This window comes from Lucilia cuprina, chromosome X, assembly GCF_022045245.1.
Source record: "Lucilia cuprina isolate Lc7/37 chromosome X, ASM2204524v1, whole genome shotgun sequence".
NCBI classification, from domain to species: Eukaryota; Metazoa; Arthropoda; class Insecta; order Diptera; family Calliphoridae; genus Lucilia; species Lucilia cuprina.
Window position 1 is genome coordinate 9,078,620 of NC_060949.1, and position 27,500 is coordinate 9,106,119.

At 30.6% G+C, this 27,500-nt stretch overlaps 2 protein-coding genes across 2 annotated transcripts in view; one reads left to right on the forward strand and one right to left on the reverse strand.

The window, feature by feature from the left end:
- LOC111675474 (5'-nucleotidase domain-containing protein 3) overlaps nucleotides 1–27,500 on the reverse strand; it is a 194,297-nt gene that overhangs the window by 28,603 nt on the left and 138,194 nt on the right. The window lies entirely within an intron of this gene.
- The window catches only part of LOC111686427, a 78,244-nt gene continuing 51,908 nt past the window's right edge, over nucleotides 1,165–27,500 (forward strand). Inside the window, exons 1-3 of the mRNA XM_046949018.1 lie at nucleotides 1,165–1,171; nucleotides 2,728–3,243; nucleotides 3,323–3,487. Coding sequence (XP_046804974.1) covers nucleotides 1,165–1,171; nucleotides 2,728–3,243; nucleotides 3,323–3,487 — 688 coding nt within the window. The remainder of the gene's footprint in view (nucleotides 1,172–2,727; nucleotides 3,244–3,322; nucleotides 3,488–27,500) is intronic.

Here is a 27,500-nt window from a genome sequence, read left to right on the forward strand (position 1 = left end):
ATAAACCTTTAATAACTTTTTTAAACATTTCACTCACACGCAAATTATTAAATATCGCCAAATCATATTTTATGGTGTTTTAACATATAAAAGAAATTGGTGTTTCTAATGTTCTTTCTATTAAAGAACATAAGAAAACTTATGTTCACAAATATTTTACCAATAAAAAATTATTAATATAAAAGCTGGTGGAGGGTATTTAAGATTCGGCACAATTGGCCGAATATAGCACTCTAACTTGGTAAAAGGTACTTTTGGAATGTTTTCTAATATTGAACCTAGAAATATAAAATTAAGTATGTAGAGTATGAATTAGGTGAGAATTTCAAAAGTTACTTTTGGAATATTTTATAATATTGATTCGGAATTAGATGAGAACCCATAAAAGGTAACTTTTTGGAGCTTTTTAGTTTTTCAAAAGGTATTTTTTGAGTTTTCTATAACAATGAACTTAGAAACATGAAATTAAGTATGTAGAGTCCGGATTAGACGAGAACACATCAAAGGGGATTTTTTGGTACTTTTTGAATTTTCTATAATATTGAAACTAGAAACATGAAATTAAGTTTGTAGAGTCCGGATTAGGTGAGAACACATAAAAGGGACTTTAAAGCACTTTTTCCTTCTACAAAAGGTACTTTTTGAAATTTCTATAATATTGAAACTATAAACATGAAATTAATTATGTAGAGCCTGGACTAAGTGGGAACCCATAAAAGGGGGCTTTTTGCTACCTTTCCGTTCTTCATAAGGTACTTTTTGAAATTTCTATAATATTGAACATAGAAACGTGAAATTAAGTATGTAGAGTCTGGATTAAGTGAGAAGCCATAAAAGGGGAATTTTTAATACCTTACCGTTTTGCAATTGGTATTTTTTGATTTTTTGTAATAAAATTCGTACTGACTGTTTTTTAACACATCATGGTGAAGGGTATATAAGATTCGGCACAGCCGAATATAAAACTCTTACTTGTTTCTTTTAGCGTTGTTGTTGTTCCTTTTGTTATTTGTTGATATAATAATGATAAAGACGGAAAAATAACGTAAATATAAATTTAATAAAATACGCTGTGGTGAAGGGTATTTAAGATTCGGCACAGTCGAATAAAAACCTCTGACTTGTTTATATTTGGATTAGTGTTGGACCAGTCCCTTTGCAGAAATGCAAGGTTAGATTTAGCATTGTTAAGATTCAGCCTGCAGCGGTAAGAGATCTCAGGATATCATTAAGATTAGACCCGCATATCTCTCCATGGTTGGCTATAAACGGTTAGAACAGGACATACAAAGAGAAGATGGAAGACTGTTTTTTTCTTTATCCCTGCCTTTTCAACTGACAGTAATATTATATTACTATATCTATCTTTAGCCTTTTGAAGAAGGAATTTGAGGAAACTGCTTTTAAAACTAAAGGAATTGCTAATAAAACGACATTGGAATTATTAGGAGCAGATTCCATTCTGAGTTTACTAAAGCCACTTGACTGTTGAAAAATTCCCATGCTACAGCAAATAAATATACTAGACTATAAGACAGACTATAGATAGATTATAGACTAGACTGTAGACCAGACTAGACTATATACTAGACTATAGAACAGACTACAGATTAGACTAGAGACTTAAGAATAGACTGTATACAATAATATAGATTACACTACACACTTGATTATAGACTGGACTATGGACCAGATTATAAAGTAGACTATACACTAAACTATAGACTATATAATAGACTGGCCTATAGACTAGACTACAGACTAGACTATAGACTAAACTATAGACTAGACTATAAATTAACCTTTCCCTATATAAGGTTCCCCTCTGAAAATGACTATAACCCTCATTACTAGCCTACAAATTGGAATATAATGACGAAATTTGACACACATAAGTTTTATGCGAGCCAAAATCTATCTACCAAATTTAGGGACGATCCGTCCATAATTAACCCTCCCGCGCATACAAGCTTCCCCTGAGAAAATTTATTTAACGCTAATTACTAGTTAAAAAATACAAGTATAGCGATAAAATGTGATAGAAGTATGTAAGTTCCTTGTATTTGGATCGCACAGTGGTATAGGAAAAAAAGAGGGAAATAATTCGGTAACTTCTAAACGGTTAATCCGATTTTAATGAAATTTGGTATGCACAAAGAGAAGGTGTTGTTTAGGTTTTGAACTTGGACCTTATAGGCCAACCAGAGGCCCGGCGGGGGGTCCTCAAATTAGGACACCTCGGCTATGTTATAATTTTTAATTTCGTATATAGAATCTCCTCATCGAGCACTATAAAATAATGTCGTCGTAGCAGTAAATTATAGTCTAGGAGATATACGCATTTGAAAATTTTTAAATATTTACCGTGCTTACTTTAGTTTTTTGATAATAGCGGGTTCAAATATTCCCGATTTTCGCCCTAGACTATAAACTTGACTATAGACTAGACTATAAGCTATACTATAGTTTACAAATTCCCTGGAATCCAGGGAATTTTTATTCCCGTTTCCCTGGAAATTCAAAGATCTGAAAATTCCCAAGTTTTACACGTGCCCTAAGTGCTTCCCACGAAGGTGAAAGGTGTAAGAATACCTTGAGTTTTTTTAAAAATAATTTATATAATAAAAATGAATCCTTGAAATTATTACACATTACCTTACAAAAGCAAAAAAATGCAATGCTACTTTCCATTACTACAGCCTTCTTCAATTTAATTATCTTTTTAAGCATCCGACAAGCCCGATTTGGGACTTGAAGAATTACAGCAACTTAATGTTCGTTCAAGATTTCAAGTATTTGAGCAAGGCAAAGGAATAAACAGTGACGATCAGCCGGTTGTACCCAAAACAAATAATATCGTCAGGCGAAGTGAATCTATACTAACAAAAGTGGCTAAACTACAACAGTTAGGGTCTAGTGTCAATAACCAGCAAGACTCTACTGCGTCATCGGAAAACGAAGGATATGATGAAGATGACATTGATTTTGATTCGATATCCGATAATCCGAATGCCGATTTGATTCGACAGAAAAAACATGAACATAAAAGGGAACGTCCAGTAGGTATAGGAGAAGCTATGAATGATATACGCAATCTTTTTGAAAAAGGCCATGGAATGAAAAAAGAAGAACGACGTGAAGAGCGTAAGCAAGAGATTCAAAATATAAGATCACGTTTATTCATGGGCAAACAAGCACGCATAAGAGAAATGTATCAGCAGGCAGTGGCCGATTCAGAACATGGTAAAATATTACTTTATTGTATTCCAAAAATATTTTATTGAAATAACTTATTATTTCTTTTCATTTGAAACTTTGACAGCAAGTGCTCCGAAATGTGATATTGACATAGAAGTAGATTCGAAAACGTTAAGAGAGCGTTTTGAAAAAGGAGATGTTTTCATGGATAATCAATCCAGCAACGAAAATGATAAAGGAGGTGCCCGAAAAGGAGCTATGGAAAACGAAGCTGATGTATTTGAATCTGGTAAGTGTGGGTAGTTTAAGTTAATTAAGAAATACAAGTAAAAGTTCTATAATCAGCCTTGCCGAATCCTATATACCCGACACCAGGGATTTGACAAATTAGGGATTGTTTCAACAGTTTTCGAACAGTTCGAAAAATTTATTTTTTAAAAAATTATGTTTCTTTTTCTGCAAACATTTCTATGTTTTACAAGTAAGAGTGCTATATTCGACTATGCTGAATCTTACATATATACTCACCATCAAACCGTATGCAGTAAATGGGATGCTCTCCTATAAACATTTGGTTGATATTATTATGAGATTTTGGCTTGAAGGAAACTTACTTCTGTGTATGGATTTTCATAGCTATACTCTCATTTTTAAGCCAGTAATGAGTAATGGGGGTAGGATCAGTTATGGACCGATTCTCATAATATTCGGCAGAGAGATTTGTGTTCATAAGAAATGTAAGAAATGCCAAAAAATTTTTTTAAGCGTAATGAGCGTGAAGGGTCAATTATGGTAGAGAGATTTTGACTTATATAAGACTTATGTCGAATTTCATTGCATTTTTAAAACAGCTATGACTCTTTATGCTGTTTTTCAAGGCTATTTGTATGAGGGCTATACGAAAACGTGGGCATCGGCCCATTTTCAATACCAAACAAACCTTACCTTTAGGAAATATTTGTATAAATTTTCAATCATCTAGCTCTTTCCGTTTGGACTCTATCGTGCTTTCTACGGACGGACAGACTGAGGGGAATGTCTAGATCGACTAAGAATTTGATAAGGACCCAGAATATATATACTTTTGTAGGTCTACGGCCAATATTACGATGTGTTGTTAACGGAGTGACAAATTCAAAATGAAAGTGATTTTTTTTGTATGTTCGAAGTTTATAGATGACAATGTATGCAGCTGAGCCGATGTTTTCAAAATGTTTAAAGTTTCTTCCTGTATGTTAAATTTTTTTATTTAAAAAATAACCAAAAAAGTTCATCGGAAAAGAAAAAAGTTGTTATTTATATTCGTAACTAAATAACACACAAAACTTAAAAGTATATATACATTTATATTTATCTTGTGATATTTCCATAAGAAGACGCTAAGGTTTTTTCCAAAAATGTATCTTTTAGGATATTCCATTAATTTTTTAAGGTTTTATGTTCAAGAAATTAAAATTTTTCCATCGGCATTTCATTCATTTAAAAATTCATTTCTATTATTATAACCTCCAGCACCATCAGTGGTGATAGAGGGTATATATAACTTTGTCATTCCTTGAACCTTATGAAATTTTGACTCGATCTAGCTATGTCCGTCTGCCTGTCCGTCCGTTTGTCTGTATAAAACATTCTTACATTAACACGAAGCAAGAAAAACCCAAAGTATTTATTATTGTCTTAAGCAGATTTGTGTTAAAAAGAGCAAAATCGGTTCACATCGTGAGTTATGAACTCCGAAAAAATAAGCATATATACCGTATAATTTCATGAGTTTTTTACGAAATCTATACAGTATAATTTCAAAAAATCATCATACATTCGTTTATACATGATAGCTTGACTACTCCTGAAAATTGGCGGAATCGGTCCACAATTTCATATGCCTCCCATACAAAAGTACATATTCCCGGAAAATGAGTTTATTGTTAATAACATCCGTCAGAATGCTAATAGCTTCACAAAATTTTACAAGCTAAAATCTTATGTAAATAGAATTCATTCTGAGAAAAAAATTTCAAGATCGATCCATAATTGGTCATAGCTCCCAAACAAGGTCCCCTCCCGATAATCACTTATACGCAAATAACTCATTACAAGCAATACTTGTAGCAAAGTATCGTTCTTATATACATAAATGTTACTGTGAATTTTTTTTCCGATCGGTCTATAATTGGTCATATCTCCCATATTAGGTCCTGCCCCGAAAATCATTTCAACCTCATTTAACTAGTTGCAATAGTGTTGGAAACTTTTGATTTTTGTGTATATGGCTTAATCGATACCGCTATCTATAAGGATACTGAATATATATACTTTATAGGGTCGGAAAATTATATTTTACAAAATTACAAACGGAATGACAATCTTATAAATACTCTTCTCACGAAGGCGAAGGGTATAAAAAGAGCCAAAAAAGGACGAAACAATTAATATATAGCTAACGCATATTACATACATACATGTTTACATACATGACAATATGAGGAAAACTGCGTAGCAACATGTGGATATAATAAAAAGTGCGTGTGAAAAAACAGTATCTTTTATGCATTTACTTTTATGACAGAAAATAAAATCTCATTTAAGTAAATCTGCATGGAACTATCAAAATAAGTGTGTAAGCTTTTATGTGCATTGTTCACACTAGCAATGAAATTCAAAATATGAAAAATAATTTAAATGGTTTAAGAGAAAAAGAAAATAGTAAATCAATGAGGACAAAAAATATAACAAATTAGAGTGCTATATTCGGCTGGGCCGAATCTTAAATACCCTCCACCAGCTACTTTAAATCTATTACAATTCCAAGATTTACTACAAACGCCTTTTTCTTTATATTTTATAGCAGTTCGACAAAGAGTCAATGCATACGAAAAAGACAGTAATTTCCACTAATAGTTAACCACCTGAATGATCGTAATTCGTATGTTTTGGGTTATTCGTAACGAATGTGCCCTTTGTAATCGAGAATGAAGACAATCGTCACTTTAGTGTCCTCTTTGTAAGGGGGAGCGGAGACAGTCGTCTCTTTAATGTCTTCAAGTAACCTATAGATTATACTCTTAAAAGTTGTTTTTTTATTGGAGAAATGATTATTACTTTCTACTAATATGCCACCATCTGGTTGACTCAAATTTATATATTTCGGGTCAATCGTCACATTATTGTCCCATAATAATCTAGAGAGTAGACACTTGAAATTTTTAAATTTTAGTTCCATTAATATCTTACCACATGGCTGACTCCAATTCGTATGTTTTTGGTCTTTCGTCACAAATAAACTCTTTGTAATTGAGAATAAAGACAGTCGTCACAAAATAAAGCATTTGGTTTGTTTTTTTTTAACTTTATTTCGGAGTATTTTTACTTTTATTTTGGCAAAAAAAGATTTTTTTACAAGAGGGTTCAAAGGGGAGTAGGGCAAAATATGGCCCTATCCTTAAAAATGTTGGTAGGGGGAGTCTTCTTCAATAATATTTATGTAGAATTTAAAAGTGTTAATAGTGTTTGTAAGTGAATTTTGACCTTTTAGTCATTTTCTGAAGGGGAGTTTGTATGGGGATAGGATCAAATGAAGCCCGATCATTACAAAAATCGGTAGTGGCATTTAAAGTTCTATAAAACTAAGTTTTGTCGACTTTTGTTAACATAATAGATCATTTAAATTAATTATAAGCCAAAAGGCCCTATTTGGGGAGTACGGTTGTATGGGGGCTAGTCGAAATAATGGACCGATTTCAACCATTTTCAATAGCGTTCGTCCCTGAACCAAAAGTAGAGTATGTGCCAAATTTCAACAAATTATCTTGAAAATTGCGATGGCCAAAAAATAGTATTTTACTAGGTCGGACTATACGAATTTAAATTGTATTGTATTGCTATAAGTGTAAGAAGACATATTACAAAACCATATTTATAAAAAATATTGGTGGTACTTTTTGGTGACAGTTTTTCGAATGTCGAATATGTATATTCGACATTTAACTTTGATGTCTTATATTTAACTAGGGATAACACTAATACAAAAAATATTATTTTTCTCGAATTCAGCATACTTAAATTATCCTAAATACAAGTTTTCAAGTTTTTTTATCGACATAAATTATTTTTGACCCTAAGAGGGTTAAGCTAAATTTCCGTACATAAAATCTATATTTCAGTCAAATTTTGTATCGTGATTTAGTAACAAGTAATGTGTGTTTAAGTGTTTTTCTGAAGGGAATCTTTTATGCTAACGAACTCACCCATGTTATGAACCAATCGTGAAAAAATCTTGAAATAGATTTATTGAATACAAAACTATTATTTGTGCGAAATTTTGTATCAATTGCTATATTTGGTAATTAGTAATGTGCTTTTAAGAGATTTTCGTAAAAGGACTATGTATGTTTGCTATGTCCAATTATGTATATAAAGACAAAATCTCAAAATTCTGTATATATATATCATTATTTGGTAATAAATATTGTGAATATAAGTGATTTTCTGGACCTAGTATGTGACTAAATATGGACCGATCGTAAAACCATTTTAATAGTGAATTTATGTATATAATAGTATGTATATAATAATATCAATATTTGGTTAGCGTGTTCTCTGATTTTCGGGAGGAAACCTTGTACGGGAGCTATGACCAAAGATGGACCGATCGTGAAAAATTTTTTAAATAATATTTTGTGTACAAAAATAGTATTTATGACAAATATTTTATGGGTATCAATATTTGGTAATGAGTTGTGTGCCTTTAAGTGTTTTTCCACAAGGGACCTTGTATGGAGCTATGATGAATTATGTACCGATAGGAAAAAAATTTTCACAATATTATGTCTCTATGAGCAATACTTGTGCCAAATTGTATATGGATATATTAATTTAATAATATGTTACGCGCGTTAAGGTGAATTTCGGGAGGGGACCTTGTATGGGAGCTATGAATAAAGATGGACCGATCCAAAAAAAAAACTTTCATGGTAATATTTCTGTATATAAGGGTAATACTTGTACCAAATTTTATAGGGTTATCTTAATTTAGCAAGGAATTATGCGCGTTTAAGTGATTTTCAGGAAAGGGACCTTGTATGAGAGCTATGACCAATTATGAACCGATCAAAAAAAACTTTCACTGTAATATTTATATTATATGAGCAATACTTATACCAAATTTTATATCTATATATTAATTTAGTAATGAGTTATGCGCATTTAAGTGATTTTCGGGAGAGGACTTTGTATGAGAGTTATTACCAATTATGGACCGATGGAAAAACTATTTCATACTAATATTTCTTTATGTGAGAGCAATATTTGTACCAAATTTTATATGGATAGCTTAATTTAGTAATGAGTTCTGCGCGTTTAAGTGATTTTTGGGAAAGGACCTTGTATGGGAGCTATGACCAATTATGGACTCATACAAAAAACTTTTCCTCTGAATAAATTCTCTTGACATACGATTTCAATTTGTAAAATTTTGTGAAGATATCGACATTGCGACGGAAGTTATTAACAAAATAAACCTATTTTCCCGGAATATGTACTTTTGTATGGGAGGTATATGAAATTTTGCACCGATTCTGGCGATTTTCCGCAGAGAATAAGCTCTTAGGTAGAAATTAATGTATGGTGATTTTTATGCAATTATCTTGCATAGTTTTCGAGAATCAGAATGTGTAAATTTTTTTCGAGGTTGTTTTAAATTTTGATTCATAACTTTTCCCGATGTGAACCGATTGCTGATTCAATACCAAACTGCTTAGGATAACAATAAATATTTTCGGTGAATTTGGTTGATCTCCTTGGCTTAGTTTTAATGTGAGCGTGTTTTACACAGACAGACGGACATAGCTTAATCGACTCAGAATTTCACAAGGACCCAGAATATATATACTTTGTTGGGTATCAGATGTATATTTTTTGGTGTTACACACGGAATGACAAAGTTTTATATACCCTCTATCACCACTGACGGCGGTGGAGTGTATAAAAATAAGTAATAAAGTTGCTCGCCAACAATTATCTTTGATTTTCTTGTTTATTATTTACCTTATGATGGTACATAAACGATCAGTAAAGAAATTTATCACATTTTTATTATAAGTAAGAGTGCAATATTCGAACATTACAAACAACATTTTCTTTTATATTTTACTAGCTATACCCAGTGTGCTTCGCTACCCTCATCGTAATGGAATAAAATAAATATCATTATTGTAAATGTATATATATCTGCAATATCAAAAATTTCCCTTTTAGAGAACTCTTTAAGTTTGATTTTATTATTCTAGTCTCAATATTACAGAAAATTAGAAAAAACAGTTAAAGAACGAAAAAGTACCAGACAGTGCCTTTTTATATATTTTCATTAAATCAGGATGACGCATGTTTAATTTTCAACCAGAAACCAAAAAAATCGCATAAAGATTTTTATACAATCAGGAAGCTACATGTCCAATTTAATGTTTTTAGGTTCAATATTATAGAAAATTTGAAAAGTATTAGTAAAAGAACAAAAAAGTACCAGAGTATGCTTTTTCAATTTTCGTTCATTTGAATAACTGCGTGTTTAATTTTATGTTTATATATTCAATATTTTAGAAAGCTCTAAACGTACCAGTGAAGTACGAAAAAGTACCAAAGGACCTATTTTATTTAATTTCATGTTCCTAAGTTCAATATTATAGAAAATTCAAAAAGTACCAGAAAATATTCTAGTTTAAATTTTCATTTCCTCAAGACCCTGATTGCTTTTAAAGATTCTAATTAACTCCGGGCTCCACATGCTTAATTTCATGTTTCTAGGATCAATATTATAAAAAAAACACAAAAAGTACCTTTTGAAGAACGAAAAAGTACCCTTTTATAGGTTCTCACTTAATCCAGGCTCTAAACGCTTAATTTCATGTTTCTAGGTTCAATATTATAGAAAATTTTAAATGTACCTTTTAAAGAACGAAAAAGTACCAAAAAGTCCCCTTTTATAGGTCCTCACTTAATCCGGGCTCTACATGCTTAATTTCACGTTTCTAGGTTCAATATTATACAAAAATCCAAAAAGTACCTTTTGAAGAACGAAAAGGTTTCAAAAAGTCCCCTTTTATATGTTCTCACTTAATCCATACTCTACATACTTAATTTTTCATGTTTCTAGGTTCAATATTATAAAAAATTCAAAAAGTACCTTTTGATGAACGAAAAGTCCTCTTTTATAGATTCTCATTTACTCCGGGCTCTACGTGCTTAATTTCATGTTTCTAGGTTAAATTTTATAGAAAACTCAAAAAGTACCTTTTGTAGAACGAAACAGTACCAAAAAGTCTCCTTTTTATAGAATCTTTTACTCCGGGCTCTACATGCTTAATTTCATGTTTCTAGGTTCAATATTATACAAAAATCCAAAAAGTATCTTTTGAAGAACGAAAAAGTACCAAAAGTCCCCTTTTATAGGTTCTCACTTAATCCATCCTCTACATACTTAATTTCATGTTTCTAGGTTCAATATTATAGGAAATTAAAAAAGTACCTTTTGAAGAACGAAAAAGTACCAAAAAGTCCCCTTTTATAGATTCTTATTTACTCCGGGCTCTTCATACTTAATTTCATGTTTCTAGGTTCAATATTGTAGGAAATTCAAAAAGTACCTTTTGAAGAACGAAAAAGTACCAAAAAGTCCCCTTTTATTGATTCTCATTTACTCCGGGCTCTTCATGCTTAATTTCATGTTTCCAGGTTAAATTTTATAGAAAACTCAAAAAGTACCTTTTGTAGAACGAAACAGTACCAAAAAGTCTCCTTTTATAGATTCTCATTTACTCCGGGCTCTACATGCTTAATTTCATGTTTCTAGGTTCAATATTATAGAAAATTCAAAATGTACCTTTTGTAGAACGGAAAAGTACCAAAAAATCCCCTTTTATAGGTTCTCACTTAATCCATCCTCTACATGCTTCATTTCACGTTTCTAGGTTCAATATTATACAAAAATCCAAAAAGTACCTTTTGAAGAACGAAAAGGTTTCAAAAAGTTCCCTTTTATATGTTCTCACTTAATCCATGCTCTACATACTTAATTTCATGTTTCTAGGTTCAATATTATAAAAAATTCAAAAAGTACCTCTTGATGAACGAAAAGTCCCCTTTTATAGATTCTCATTTACTCCGGGCTCTACATGCTTAATTTCATGTTTCTAGGTTAAATTTTATAGAAAACTCAAAAAGTACCTTTTGTAGAACGAAACAGTACCAAAAAGTCTCCTTTTATAGATTCTCATTTACTCTGGGCTCTACATGCTTAATTTCATGTTTCTAGGTTCAATATTATACAAAAATCCAAAAAGTACCTTTTGAAGAACGAAAAAGTACCAAAAGTCCCCTTTTATAGGTTCTCACTTAATTCATCCTCTACATACTTAATTTCATGTTTCTAGGTTCAATATTATAGGAAATTAAAAAAGAACCTTTTGAAGAACGAAAAAGTACCAAAAAGTCCCCTTTTATAGATTCTCATTTACTCCGGGCTCTACATACTTAATTTCATGTTTCTAGGTTCAATATTATAGGAAATTCAAAAAGTACCTTTTGAAGAACAAAAAAGTACCAAAAAGTTCCCTTTTATAGATTCTCATTTACTCCGGGCTCTACATGCTTAATTTCATTAACGAAATAAAAATTCTATTCCAAAATGATGCAACATCGTAGTGGGAGCCCGTTATTACGTATTTATATGTATAAGTTAATAAACCAAAATCAATGTTTTATGAAAAAAGTACCAAAATAGGTACAATTTTCACCCCTTAAACATCCGAATAACCAAAAAGTACTAAATTTGTATTTTTATTTTTTCGTCAAGTTATGAAGGAGTCAAAAATATTGTTTGAATGTTCACTGGTTTAAAAGATACATGGGGTGCAAAAAAGTACCAAAATACAGTTTTTAACCATTTATTCCCTAAAGGGGCCGAAATTGAAAAAAGTACCAGACACCTGTCCGCTTTTTTTTTAAATTAACGACGATAAGCTTTAAACTATTTTTGTATCTTTTCTAGTTTAGGAGATATAAGGTTACCGATTTTACCCGTTTTTACCCTTTTTTGCCCCCTAAACATTCGAATTTCCAAAAATCCTGTCTTAGTGGATCTATTTGGTGGGAGACCAACCCCCTGTCCAAATTTCAGCTCTTTAGCTTTAACCGTTTAGGCTGAGCGATGATGAATCAGTCAATCAGTCAGTCAGTCAGTAACGTTAGAATTTTATATATATATATATATATATAGATTAGCGCCCTAAAATATGCTTTAGCTATATTTAATTGTTAGGAAGAATTATAAATGATTGCTAAACAAATTTACAGTATCTTTTCTGTATATAAAAGTAATATTTGTGCCAAATTTTGTATTAATATTATAATTTGGTTGTTACGCACCAATAGTGTGCAAAATAGGAAAAAACAAAAAATAGGAACAAAATAAAAAATATTAATCACAAAACGTACCATGGCAGTCGTAACGCCACGTAGGGTACACTGATTCCCACCCACTGATCTTAGGTCAAACGCATTGACAAGTAAAATACCCAAATTGTATACTTGTATTCTACAGGCCGTCCCCCCACTAGAATTGCTCTATGGGTTATAAAAATAAGTCGTGCAAAAAATTAGGTCAATAGGATTACGTTAACTGGTGCCGCAGCGGCTCTGAAGTTTGAAGATGCATTTACAAGGGGAAAATATGCAATTTTTTCAGTTTTCACAAAAGTTTTGTCATTAAACAATTTGTTTTGCATTTTTTTGTCAAAGAATCGTAATGTACACAGAATTAGCGTTACAAAAAGATAAAAAAACACAAAAATTGGTTGAAAAATGTATAAAATGTTCAAATATTCATACACAACCGTGTTGGCTACATATTTGCAAAATTAAGAAGTCGTGAGCAATACCAACAGCTCGAATCTCGTCAAAATCTACAAGCATAGTTGAAGTTTATTTAAATACTTTAATAATAATTATTAATTTGCTAAATTTTTTTTACTATAAATTTACTTTTCTTTTATTTACTTATTTTAGTTCATGCAATATAAAAAAAAATAAAAAATAAATGTATTATTTGTAAGTATTTATTAATAAAATTTTTCTTACTTATTAACAACTACTACTGAATAAAATGAAAATGGCCTTTCTTGATTTTGATAATGGACTTAAGGATCCGAAGATCCAATTTGGTTTGTAACGGAAAAATAAATACATATATTTTGTTTAGAAATTTATTTAATGATGTTTTCGATTAATGGCAATGCAACGCATATTTGAACATTTTTAAATACCTATAAAATAGGTGTTTATGCATAAAAGTGAACATTTTAAAAGCAAATATTTTATATTACTAAATACTCTTTAATCCTTCATAGCCGCAATTACTGATTTTGGGGAAGGATCCGAGATATCAGAAGTAGCGCATAGAATTTATTATAGAAAACTCAAAAAGTACCTTTTGAAAAACGAAAAAGTACCAAGAAGTTCCCTTTTATGGATTCTCACCCAATTCAGACTCTTCATACTTAATTTCATATTTCTTGTTTCAATATTATAGAAAATTCATAAAGTACCTTTTAAAAGACGAAAAAATATCAAAATGTTCCACATTTTAATTTAATTTTTACAGCCAAATATACCTGGTTCACACTGGGAAACTTTAGTTGAGAAACTTTTTATTTTGTTCTTTCTCTCCCACAGAAAAGTTTTGTTTTTGGCAATTTTATCTTTGAGCGTAAATAAAAAATCTCCGTTATTTATGGACCGAAAGCATGTCTAACAGAATTATTGAAGATTCGGATCTCGCCGATATCTGGGGTCCATTATAAAACATATCAAAGATTATTTGAAGCTTTTTAAAATATTGAATTTAACATGAAAAATCGTGTCCTCCATACAATATTTTCTTGAAAACTGTCCAGCTCACGAATGGACAACACTTAACCGAAAATATTTTGGGTAACATCATTAAAAAACAGCGAATATTTTGAGAGGATAATTCAAGCACAATTTTTGTGTGTCGGTCTAATGTTTATATGAATCAAAATTTAGAATTATTACCTTATAATAAGATGTATTAATCTTCTAACTATTGACTGGTACACTTCCAAAAATTGTGATACGTTGGACTCTAAAATATTTTTGTAATTCTTCATAAATTTTATGATCAATCCATCAAATTGTAGAGTTATAAGAAATAAACAAAATAATATTATAATTAATATTGAATTTACCTAGTAGGTATATATTGTATTACATACTTTTGTATTTTTTGCAAATAATCGGTATTTTTAATGGAACCGCGTGATGAAATTATACATATAAATGTATAACTTACCTTACCACTTATCCCTTTTTATATTTTAATTCGGCTAGAAGTATTTTAATAGGGTACAATATAAGCTACTATTTTCTAAAAAAAAATCAAATAAATAAAAATTAATTGATTTGGATAAGTAAAAACATTATCTTTCATGAACATTTTTGAAAACAATATTAGTATCATATGATAGGTCATAGAAAAACATAGTGTTAATAAATAAAAAAAGTACCGATAAATAGAATAATCCAATTCTTCTATATATATAAAAATTAATGTGTGTTTGTTTGTATGTTTGAACGTTATAGACTGCTAAACGGCTGAACCGATTTTCTTGAAGTTTTCACAGCGTATTCCTGTATGTCTAAAAATGGTAATAGGCTACTTTTATTTTGAAATTTCAAGTGGCCACGCCCATATTAGGAAAATATAAAAACCGTATATTTGAGATAATACTTATAACAGTTAGAGTCCTCAAATTTTGTCGGAGCATCATTAGTATCAATATGATTATTTAGGATTAAAAGTGAGCGGACTAGCGTTAGAGGCGTGGCACCTCCCATATAAATTAAATACAAAAATTCGTTTATCTTGGAAACTATTACAGTTAGAATCTTAAAATTTTGCACGAATAACTCTAACATCCATGTAAACATTTTGAGTAATAAATTGGCGGACTACCCATGAGGGGAGCGGCACTTCCCATATTAATTAAATACAAACATTCGTTTATCTTGAGATAATATAACAGTTAGAGTCCTCAAATTTTGTCGAAGTCACTTTAGTGTCAATATGATTATTTAGGATAAAATCTGGGCGGACTATTTTGGAAACTATTACCGTTAGAATTTTAAAATTTTGCTTGAATAATTTTAACATCCATGTAAACGTTTTGGGTATTAAATTGACGCACTACCCATGAGGGGTGCGGCACCTTTCATATTAATTAAATACAAAAATTCGTTTATCTGAGAAACTAATACAACTAAATTCTTAAAAATTTCCACGAAGATCTTTAATATTCATCTGAACATTTTTATGAAAAAAGAGTGGACTTTCATCTGGGGTAGGGTTGCCATATTCCGATTCGCAAAAAGCTGGACATTGGGTTTAAAAAAGCTGGACAAAACAAAAAAAGCTGGACATAAAAAATACTGAAAAAAGTTAATTGTGGTATTGTGTTAATAATTTCACAGTGATACACCAAAAAATGGTCATCACTCATCTCTGGACTTTTTGATTTTTACACAAATATACTATTTGATAATCAAAAAATCCAAAAAATATAATTTGTTGATAATATTTGTTTTGACTATAATTCCGATTCTTATAAACCTATTTTATTAGTTTTAAACAGCTAAATTCTTAAAGGCATATCTAATTCAGTTATTTAAGATTTGGATTCCCAAGATTTATGGAGCCTCAAAAACTAATTTAAAAAACTGACGTTGCGTGAACTTTTTTAACAACCGTAATAGTTTCACACATTTTTAATGACCTATTCAACTATGCTATTCCCACTTGCATATATGCAAGAAATGTCAATAGTTATATCTCTAATATACACATCGTCATTGTTTTGGTTATTAGTACTATGGAATTTTAACAAAGTTTGCAGAAAAAAAATTTTAAAGATAAAATAAAACCTCGTTTTCAGATTTATCCATAAAATTTAAAAAAAAAACAATTTCATAAAAAGTTGATCAGTGCACCAAAGGGTGAGTGAGAATCCAATATATTAAAATATATATTAAATTTTATACAGTTTGAAACACACAGAACTTTTTGCTAACTCCTGAACCAAAATATATATCGATAAATGCTTTTGTACAACCAGTAGAGGTACAAATTGCAATAATAAAATCTAAAAATTCTACAAAGTCCAAATATTTCAAACTGGGACGATATGTATTATTATTTAAAAATATGTATTACAATTAAATGAATTCATTTCATTCTTTAAAATTTAATTATATTACCTTAATTTTTTTCGGTTCAGTCTTTCACATACATATTTGCATATGCATATGTATGTAAGAATTAAAATTAAATACTAAAAACAATAAAAAACAAGTAAGAGTGCTATATTCGGCTGTGCCGAATCTTATATACCCTTCACCATAGTGTATTTTAAACATAATTGATCTTACAGTCTAGTTAATAAAAACATTAAAAAAATTTGAGTCGATTTAAGCCGAATGTTTCTAATTTTTATCAAATTATATATTGATAATAAAAAATTTTATAAAAATACATTTTTTTAGATTAAGTAATTTTGATTCCGAATTTAGGTTTAGGAATTTTGAAATATACGTATGTGAATAATTATTTGATATTTAACTATTGCTTTGATATACTTAATATTTTAGATAATAATTAATTTTGTTTTAGACAATTAAAAAAATGTTGTTCTCTTTAATTAAAATATTCTAATTGTTAAATAGTTTTTCTTTTTTCACCTAAGAGGTTCTGTTAAATTGTCTACTTATCTGATTGGTCACTTGAAGATTATATAATTGGTCACTTAACTGTCGACTTGTTGATACATTATAACACGTTTACGTGATTTACAATTTAAAGACAATGCCTTCTTTCCATATAGTTTTGGGTATAACCGCGTGGCAAAAAATATTATCAGGTTTTAAGACTTGTGGTCAGAGGAGAACCACGTATATTAAAATTTAAGGATAATGTATCATTCTCATATTGCTTTGAGTATAGCCACGTAAAACAAATATCAGGTTCTCCGACTTGTTGTTTGAGGGAGAACCTCGTGCATTCAAATTTAAGGACAATGGCTTCTTCCTATATAAATTAGGGTGACGATATGACCACGTGTCAAAAGAATAAACCAGGTTTCCAGACGCGTGGTTAGGGGTGAAGCACGTGTGAAGAACCACCAATGAGATATCACAATGGAGTAGTTTAAAATTCACGCTACTACTTCCCATACAAGCTCCTTAAGACACTAAGGACTGTCCAGTGGTAATGCCTTACCTAAGAATAATACCACATTTACAGAAAATGATTTTACCAAATTATCATACGAGTCTTACCCTAGATGTTTTCTTTTTTTAATGAAAACTGTCGTTACTGTACTATAAAGGCACACTTTGCTATGTTCTATTTTATTTTTGTAAATTTGATCCGCTTTTAATGCTTTCTATGCCACGTTTACTTTATTAATAACATGGTTACACAAATTTTAAAACATAAGAAGTAGATCTTCATAAAAAACTCCGTTACAATTTGCAAAGAAAAAAATCCACAGAAAAAATAAGTAAGAAGTTATAGTTGGGCGAGGCCGACCATATAATACCCTACACCTGTATATGAATAATATGTGATTTAATTTTCATAATAAAGCATTTAAGTTAAATTGTACCTTGCCTCAGATATACTAAAGCCATTTACTGTTTAATAAAACTGTGGATATTTAAGTAAAATTTTGATGGGGGCTTTTTAGAGGGGCTAGGGTAAAATGAGGCCCTTAAATAATAAAGTTCATCAGGGTCATCAAGACTAGCATAGAACTTGGTTTTGTAGCTTTTTGTCGAGATACGAGTATGTTAAAAATAATTATGAACTTAATAGCCCTATTTGTTGGGTTCAGTTCTATGAGGCCTAGCTGAAATAATGGACCGATGTTAACTATTTTCAATAGGCTTCGTCTACAGTACCATAAAAGATCATGAATTTCATTGAATTATCTCCAAAATTGCGACCTGTAGTTTAATTACAAGGTTTACAAGCTCTATTCGGGGGTTCAGATGTATGGGGGCTAAGCGACGGTATAATAGAAGATCGTATGTCAAATTTCATTGAATTATCTTTAAAATTGCGACTTGCAGTTTGATTGCAATGTTTACAAGCCTTATTCGGGGGTGCAGTTGTATGGGGGCTGGGTGAAATAATGGACCTATTTTAACCATTTGCAATAGGGTTCGTCCCTTGGACAATATAAGATCGTGTACCAAATTTCATTAAATTATCTTCAAAATTGCGGCCTGTAGTTTGATTCATGGTTTACATGGACGGACATAGCTAAATCGACTCAGAAAATGATTCTGAGCCGACTAGTATACTTTAAGGTGGGTATAGGACCAATATTATTGTGCGTTAAATACTAAAATTCGTTTATTTTGAAAAATATTACAGTAAAAATATTAAATTTTTGCACGAATAACTTCAACATCCATATAAACATTTTGGGTAATAAATTGGCGGAATACCCATGAGGCACCTCTCATATAAATTATATACAAAAATTTGTTTGTCTTGGAAACTATTACAGTTAGACTCTTAAATTTTTGCACAAATAACTTTAACATCTATGTAAACATTTTGTGTAATAAATTGGCGGACTACCCATGAGGGGAGCGGCACCTCCCATATTAATTAAATATAAAAATTTGTTTTTCTTGAGATAATGTAACAGTTAAGAGTTCTAAAATTTTGTCGGATCCACTTTAGTGTCAATATGATTATTTAGGATAAAATGTGGGAGAACTAGCGTTAAGTGCATGGCACCTTCCACATAAATTAAATACAAAAATTCGTTTATCTTGGAAACTATTACAGCTAAAATATAAAATTTTTGCGCGAATAACTTTAACATCCATGTAAACATTTTGGGTAATAAATTGTCGAACTACCCATGAGGGGAGGGGTACCTCCCATATATATGAATAGAATAGAAATATTCGTATATCTGAGAAACTGTTAGAGATAGAATCATTAAATTTCACTTGAAGAATTTTGACATTCATCTGAACATTTCGAGTATAACGAGCGAACTTTTAATGGGGACTATGAATAAAATACAAAATATTATTTATCTGGGGAAATATAGAACTAGATTCATTAAATTTTGCTTATATTACTTTAATATTCATCTGAACAGTTTGAGAATAAAGGGCGGACTTTTATCTGCGGGGCTTGAAGGCCCCACATGAATTAAGTAGAAAAAATAGTTATCTATAAAACTATTAGAGCTAGAATCCTCAAATTTTATATGATAGAAATTGGCGAACTTGCAATATTTTGCTTGGCATCTCTTAAATGTAACATTAATCATGATAATCTGGAAAAATATTGTGGTTGGAATTTTCAAAATCGATAGGCGGGTTTTTTATTTATACTAGAGGGTAAAAAAAGTATTGTATGTCCCAAGGCATTAGAAAAGAATTACTCTTTAAGATTAAAGGTATATATATTCTTATCTAATGCCTTGGGATATACAATATTTTTTGTTTCATCCTCTAGTATAAATAAAAAAAACCACTTAAAGATTTTAAAAATTCTAACCACAATAGATTTCCAGATTAACAATATGTTACATATGAGAGATGCCAAGCAAATTATTGCAAGTTCGCCAATTTCTTTATATCTACGAAAAATTTGAATTATCACATTGTAACAGTTTTCAAGATATATGAAATTTTGCAAATTTTTTACAATTTTGCATGAATAACTTCAACATCCATACCATAATAAATTGGTGGTCTACCCACGAGGGGAGCGACACCACCCATATTAATTTAATACCAAATTCATTTATTTAGGAAATTAATAGAACTAAATTCTTAAAATTCATCAAATTTAATATTCATCTGAACATTAAAAAAAAATAAAGAAACTTTCATCTGGGGCGCTTGGAACCCATATATGATTAAAATAGAAAAAATTGTATATCTAAGAAACTATTAGAGCTAGAATCTTAAAATTTTACTTTAAGAACATTGACAGTCATCTCAACATTTAGAATATAACGGGCAAATATTCATTCATCTGAACATTTTGGGGAAAAAGGGCGGACCATCATATGGGAGCTTGAAACCCTCTCATATATTATATAGAAAAATTCGTATATCTAAGCAACTATTAGAGCTAGAAACTTCAAATTTTACATAAAGAACTTTGACATACAAAAGAACATTTAGAGGTAATTTACATTTTTCATACATAGATAGAAATTAGCGATGGATAGAAATTGGCAAACTTGCAATAATTTGCTTGGCAACTCTCATATGTGAAACATTGTTAATCTGTAAAACTATTGTAGTTAGAATTTTCAAAATCGTTAAGTAGATAGCGGAGTTGATTAAGCCATGTCCGTCTGTCTGTTAAAATCAGTTTTTAGAGGATCCCAGATTTTGGCGAGATCCGAATCTTCAATAATTCTGTTAGACATGCATGCAAAATCGGTCGGTAAATAACGGAGATATGAGCAAAAATCCGAGACAACCTCTGAAAATTTCATCAAAAATTGTAATATTTTTTTCATGCTTTATTAAATAAGCAACAACAACACTGTATATTGGAAAAAGACCCAGCAGTTCGACAAAGAGTCAATGCATACGAAAAAGACAGTAATTTCTACTAATAGTTACCCTCCTGGATGATCGTAATTCGTATGTTTTGGGTCATTCGTCACGAATGTACCCTTTATAATCGAGAATGAAGACAGTCGTCACTTTAGTGTCCCCTTTGTAAGCGGGAGCGGAGACAGTCGTCTCTTTACAGTCCTCAAGTAACCTAGAGATTATACTCTTAAAAGTTGTTTTTTGTTGTACTTCCGAAAGTAGTTATTTTACCCATCTTTTAAAGAAATGATTATTATTTTCTACTAATATGCCACCATCTGGTTGACTCAAATTTATAACTTTTGGGTCAATCGTCACATTATTGTCCCATAGTATTCTGGAGAGTAGACACTTGAAATTTTTAAATTTTAGTTCCATTAATATCTTACCACCTGGCTGACTCCAATTCGTATGTTTTTGGTCTTTCGTCACATATAAACTCTTTGTAATCGAGAATGAAGACAGTAGTCACTTTAGTGTCCCCTTTGTAAGCGAGAGCGGAGGCAATCGTCTCTTTACTGTCTCTTTGTAGGGTGTAGAGTGACGATTGATTTCCTCGTAGGACAAGCCCATGTTAAAATGGTTGGTCGCCTAGGTAGTCAGGTGGCTAGGGGCCACCACAAGTGGTAGGTAAAGAGTTCAGTTTGGGACATGCCGTCGAACCGGGTAGTCTCTCATAATATGACCAACTTATTATGAGAGACTAGCTTTAAATTTCATAAATTTCGTTTCAGTTGTCATAATAAGACCTAATTACTTCAATTGCAGTTTAATTTGTCAAAAATATGATATTTATAAAATCAAAATTCACACAAATTCAAAAACTTCATACATATTATTTGATTACACAACAAAATTCGTTCCTTTTATTTGTAAATTTTTAGTTTATTAAATTTTTAAAATTTTAAGTATATAAGTAGAAATTACTTTGGTTTCTTCATTTCGTCCTTTTTTGATTTTTTTAGTAATGATATAACCAATTGAAACATCTAAGTAAATGTATATTGTTGTTTAAAATTTCTTAAAGTAGACCGACACAAGGACGAAGCCTATTGAAAATGTTTGAAATCGGTGCATTATTTCACCTAGCCCCCATACAATCGTACCTCCCGATTTGGACTTTTTATGCCATAATTACGTCAAATATTCCATTATCTCTTTAAAAATTGGCATAAATAAGTTTATATAAGTATAAATGACACTGCAGATTTTCGTAATGAAACCCCCCTTCCAAAAATGTCTTAAACGTCTAAAATTGACATGTAACCATTTGTATCACAATAACACTCAAAAATACTAACTGTTATTTAAAAATATATCCTTTTCCCAAATTTACCGACGATCAGCCCATATTTGACCTATATAAAGCCTCATTTAGAAAAATTTTTTTATTAATAAATTGCTTAAATACTTATGAATTAAGGTAAAATTCAACATAAAAGTTTCATTATGAAAAATAAAAATTTTAAAAATACACTCATGGTCAAGGGTATACTTTCCTACTTGTCTAGAATATATATTTTGAGTGATTACAGCAAAATACTTCTCAAGTATTTCCATATTTCCGAAAAAGTACCTAAACTACACATAATTACCCGTTAATTATATAATTACATTAATTACATGCTTATTTCCCCCCTCTCTTGTCCAACATTCGCAAAAACCTTTCTCAATACATATTTCTGACACTTTAAAAGCTAAGGGAAAGTATTTAACATTAGAAGAGATTAAAATCACTTATTAAGGACAAAAACAGTACTTTTGCCCGTGTTTCATCATTACGATTATCCTAGTGTTTCGCCCTTTTCCCCAATTTTTGATACCAGTTTTGTTCCATCTTTCGCAACGCAACTTTGCTAATACATACTTATTTCTGACATTTTAAATTGCATTAAAATAGCAAGAAATAAGTTTTTATGCACAAAAGTACCAATTTTCCCGTTTTTCGTCGTTTTCTCCCATTTTTTACCCCTTTTAGTCCAATTTTCGGAAAGTTATATAGCCTATTGACGTTTCCAGACACAGATTTTTCTTTGTTCCTAATTTAAAGAAAATTGGTTCATCCGTTTACAATATACTAGCTTTTTGTACCTGGCTTTGTCCGGGATTTTAAATGATTTATAATATTAAATCTATTGATCAATTAATATTGTCTTAGCGTTTTACCCCTGAAATTAATATGTCGAAATTTAAATCTACATTCAATTTATATAATTTACCAAAAGCACACATTTCTCCCTGTTCAAAATTCTTTTCGGCTTTGGGTGTAAAAACTTACCTTTAAAATTAGCAACAAAGCAATTTAAGATTTCGGATTTTTTATCATTTTCTCCTTTAAAGCATTATTTAAACTCTTCAAAGCATTTGAAAAGGTACTTCACTAAAAATTGAGAAAGCTTAAACCAAAATATATTTCCTTAAGGAGCCTTCACACGATCATACTTTACGTACGTAAAGTCAAAATTCCACCCGTATTTCAAAAAATATAATAAAAGTCGTATGATTTATACTTTTTGTGTTTATACGATTGGTATAAAACAATAACAAGGTGAGTTTTCAGCTTTTTCACTATTTTGAGTTTACATAAAAATACATCCCTGATCTAATACGACGAAGAGAGCCATACGAATGTCAAATTTTCCATCAGTATTTTACTCTATGTAGTAAGGTTTTATTACATATCGTGTTTAGACGATCAAATTCGTATCATTCTACATACAATTTTGACAGATCATATTACTTGTGTGCTCGTGTGAAAGGGTCCTTAGAATAAACCATATTCATTGACGTAGAGAAAAAGTGTGTACAAATTTTTCCCCTTTCTGATTTACGTTTTAAAAAATGGTTATTAATGCTTTCCAAGACAGGTTTGAAATGTTTGGTTCAAATTTCATAAATTTCGATTCAGTCGTTGTCATAATAAGACGTAATTGCATCAAAAAATGTAGCAAACATACAAATATTTCCTTTGCAAAAATATTGATATTTATAAATTCAAAATTCACACAAAAATTCAAAAAATTCGTATCATTTTAAGATTACACAACAAAATTCGTTCCATTTATCTTTAAATTTTTAGTGAATAAGGGGGTATGTTTCTTAATTAAAAACAAGTAAGAGTGCTATATTCGGCTGTGCCGAATCTTATAGACCCTTCACCATAGTGTTTTTTAAACATCTTTTAAAAAATTAAAAATTTTTCCCGACTACATTATTACTTATTACATCAAAAGCTAAACAAAAAACAAGTAAGAGTGCTATATTCGGCAGTGCCGAATCTTATATACCCTTCACCATAGTGTATTTTAAACATCTTTTATAAATTTTAAATTTTTTCCCGACTACATTATTATTACATCAAAAGCTAAACAAAAAGAACAACAACAACGCTAAACGAAATAAAACACAAAATACACAAGGCATCTAAACCAATAGACATCTAAACATACATAACGAAAAACACAGAAAAACAAAAATAACAAGTAGGAAAGTATAGTCGGGCATGGCCGACCATATAATACCCTACACCATGAGTATATTTTAAAATTTTTACTTTTTATAAAATTTTTATTTTTTATAAAGAAAGTTTTATGTTGAATATTACCAATAATTCCAAAATATTTAAGCAATTTATTGATAAAAAACTAAAATTTGTAAATGAGGCTTTATATAGTTCAAATATGGACCGATCCTCGGTTAATTTGGGAAAAGGATATATTTTTAAATAACAGTTAGTTTTGTTGAGTTTCATTGCGATACAAATGGTTACAAGTCAATTTTAGACGTTTAAGTCTCCGCTATCTATAAGAATCCAGAATATATATATACTTTATAGGGTCGGAAAATTATTTTATAGAAATTACAAACGGAATAACAAACTAATATATACCCTTCTCACGAAGGTGAAGTTTATAAAAAGAGAGAATAAGTCGTATGATTTATACGATTTTTTGGGTTTTAATTAGATTGGCGGTGTATTATTATCATGTCTTGTGTCTGGAGAAAACTCCTCCAAACGACCTATACCTTTATATAGAAAGTAGGAGCACTGATCTTATTTATATCAAAAGCATGTAGAATAGTGTTAAGTGACAAGGTACAAATTGAAAAATTAAATTTTTCTGATTTATTGGTGTCTGTCAGACTACTACGTCAGTCCCACAGGATTAATTATATCAAAAGTATTATTTGGTTATATTTGAGTTTAAATGGTCTCCAGCTGGTTATATTTTGAGTCTTTTATGGTCTTCACCAGTTAAAAACATAACCTCACTCTGAGGTAAAATGAAAAAATGCACGCGTTTAATGAAGACAATGCATAACGAACAGTTATTCGAAGTTATGTTTTAAATTACTACGGGGTGAGAAGTAACTCTTTTGAAAGCTCGACGTGACGATGACGTGAGAGTTGTTCCCAAACTGAGACCTGAATTACAAGTGATTTATACTATTTGTGTTTATACGATTGGTATAAAACTCATAAAACTAATCTTTCCAAGGATAAACGATATTGAAAATTGTTGAAATCAAGTTCATTATTTTACGTTTACACAATCCAATCTGTATTGCTCGAAGTTGATCTTCCGAACTTTGGACATGACTGTGATTAACCACCCCTTTTTTGATGGGTTGTTTCGCGCTCTTATTGTGAACATATATACTTATGCATAAAGTCTATACTTCTAGACTTTTATCGTAACAGAATGTATTAAATGTGGCACTGTGCCACATAGCTGGTGTATTGTATAACACGATCGTGCAGAAACGACTATACTTTTTTATACCTACCATCAAACAAAAAAGAATGACGGTATATTTTTTTTTTCATTCCGTTTGCAACACATTGAAATATTCTCCTAAGACCTATAAAAGCATATACATATATATTGGGTCCCTATTAGAGTCTGGGACGATCTGGCAATGTCCGTCTGTCTGTTGCGCGTAGATCATCTCACGGTGGCACTTATACAACTCCTGAGAGAGTAAACTCTTTTTTCCAAAAAAATAATAAAAATATTCCGAAATAAAGTTAAAAAACAAATCAAATGCTTTATTTTTTAAACAATACCCATTTTTATCATACATACATACATACATACATACATACATACATACATACATACATACATACATACATACATCCATACATACATACATACGTACATACATACTGACTGGTGTAGGGTATCATTACATACATACTTGTTGTTTATTTGTTTGTGCGTCAGTCACGCCTAAACGGTTGAACCAATTTTCTTCAAATTTGGAACAAAGAAAGATCTATGTCTGGAAGCGTCAATAGACTATATAAAATTGGACTAGAAGGTGTAAAAAAATAGGTGAAAACGACGAAAAACGGGAAAAATTGTGCATAAAAACTTATTTTTGGCTATTTTAATGAGAAAATATTTTCGATTTAGCATTCTAAAATGTCAGAAATATGTATTAGTAAAATTGCGTTGCGAAAGTTGGAACAAATCTGGTATCAAAAATTGGGAAAATGGGAGAAAAATTGGTAAAATTTGTACTTTTGTGCTTGAAAACCCATAAGCTAAAAAATCTAAAGCTAAATACTTCCGATCTAGCGTTTAAAGTGTCAGAAATATGTATTAGGAAAGATTCGTTGCATGTGTGAAATAGGCATGTAGGTAATTCAAACACAAATCATGTGTAGTTTAGGTACTTTTTCGGAAATATGGAAATACGTGAGAAGTATTTTTCCGTAATCAATCAAAAGATACATTTTAGAAAAAGTAAATTAAAATGGGTAAAAAAGGGAAGTTTCGTGTTTTTCATAAGGTCTACCTAAATAACTGTTCCGACTTTATGAAATTTTCAACAGAAATATATAATATATATAAGAAACGAAGTACAGAACGCAGTAAAATTATTATTTTTTATACCCTTCACCTTCGTGAGAAGGGTATATAAAAGTTTGTCATTCCGTTTGTAATTTCTATAATATAGTTTTCTGACCCCATAAAGTATATATATATTATGGATCCTTATAGGTAGCGGAGTTGATTAAGCCATGTCCGTCTGTCTGTCCGTCTTTTCATGCTTTTTTAAAAAAGCAACAACAACCCTGTATATAAGAAAAAGATGTACACGTGTGTGTAGATGTATTTGGTTTTATTCAGCTGTGTATTTTTTGTATGTTTCGATGTTGTTGGCGTCATTGCGTTGTTATTTTTGTTTTTCTGTGTTTTCGTATGTTTAGATGTCTCTGTTGGTTTAGATGCCTTGTGTATTTTGTTTTTATTTCTTTTAGCGTTATTGTTGTTTTTATACACTTCAACTTCGTGAAAAGGGTATAAATAAGTTTGTCATTCCGTTTGCAATTTCTATAATATAATTTTCCGACCCTATAAGGTATATATATTCTAGATCCTTATAGATAGCGGAGTCTATTAAGCCATGTCCGTCTGTCTGTCTGTTGAAATCAGTTTTTAGAGGACCCCAGATATCGGCGAGATCCGAATCTGCATTAATTCTATTAGACATACTTTCGAGAAGATCGCTATTTAAAATCAGCAAAATCGGTCGGTAAATAACGGAGATATGAGCAAAAATCCGAGACAACCTCTGAAAATTTC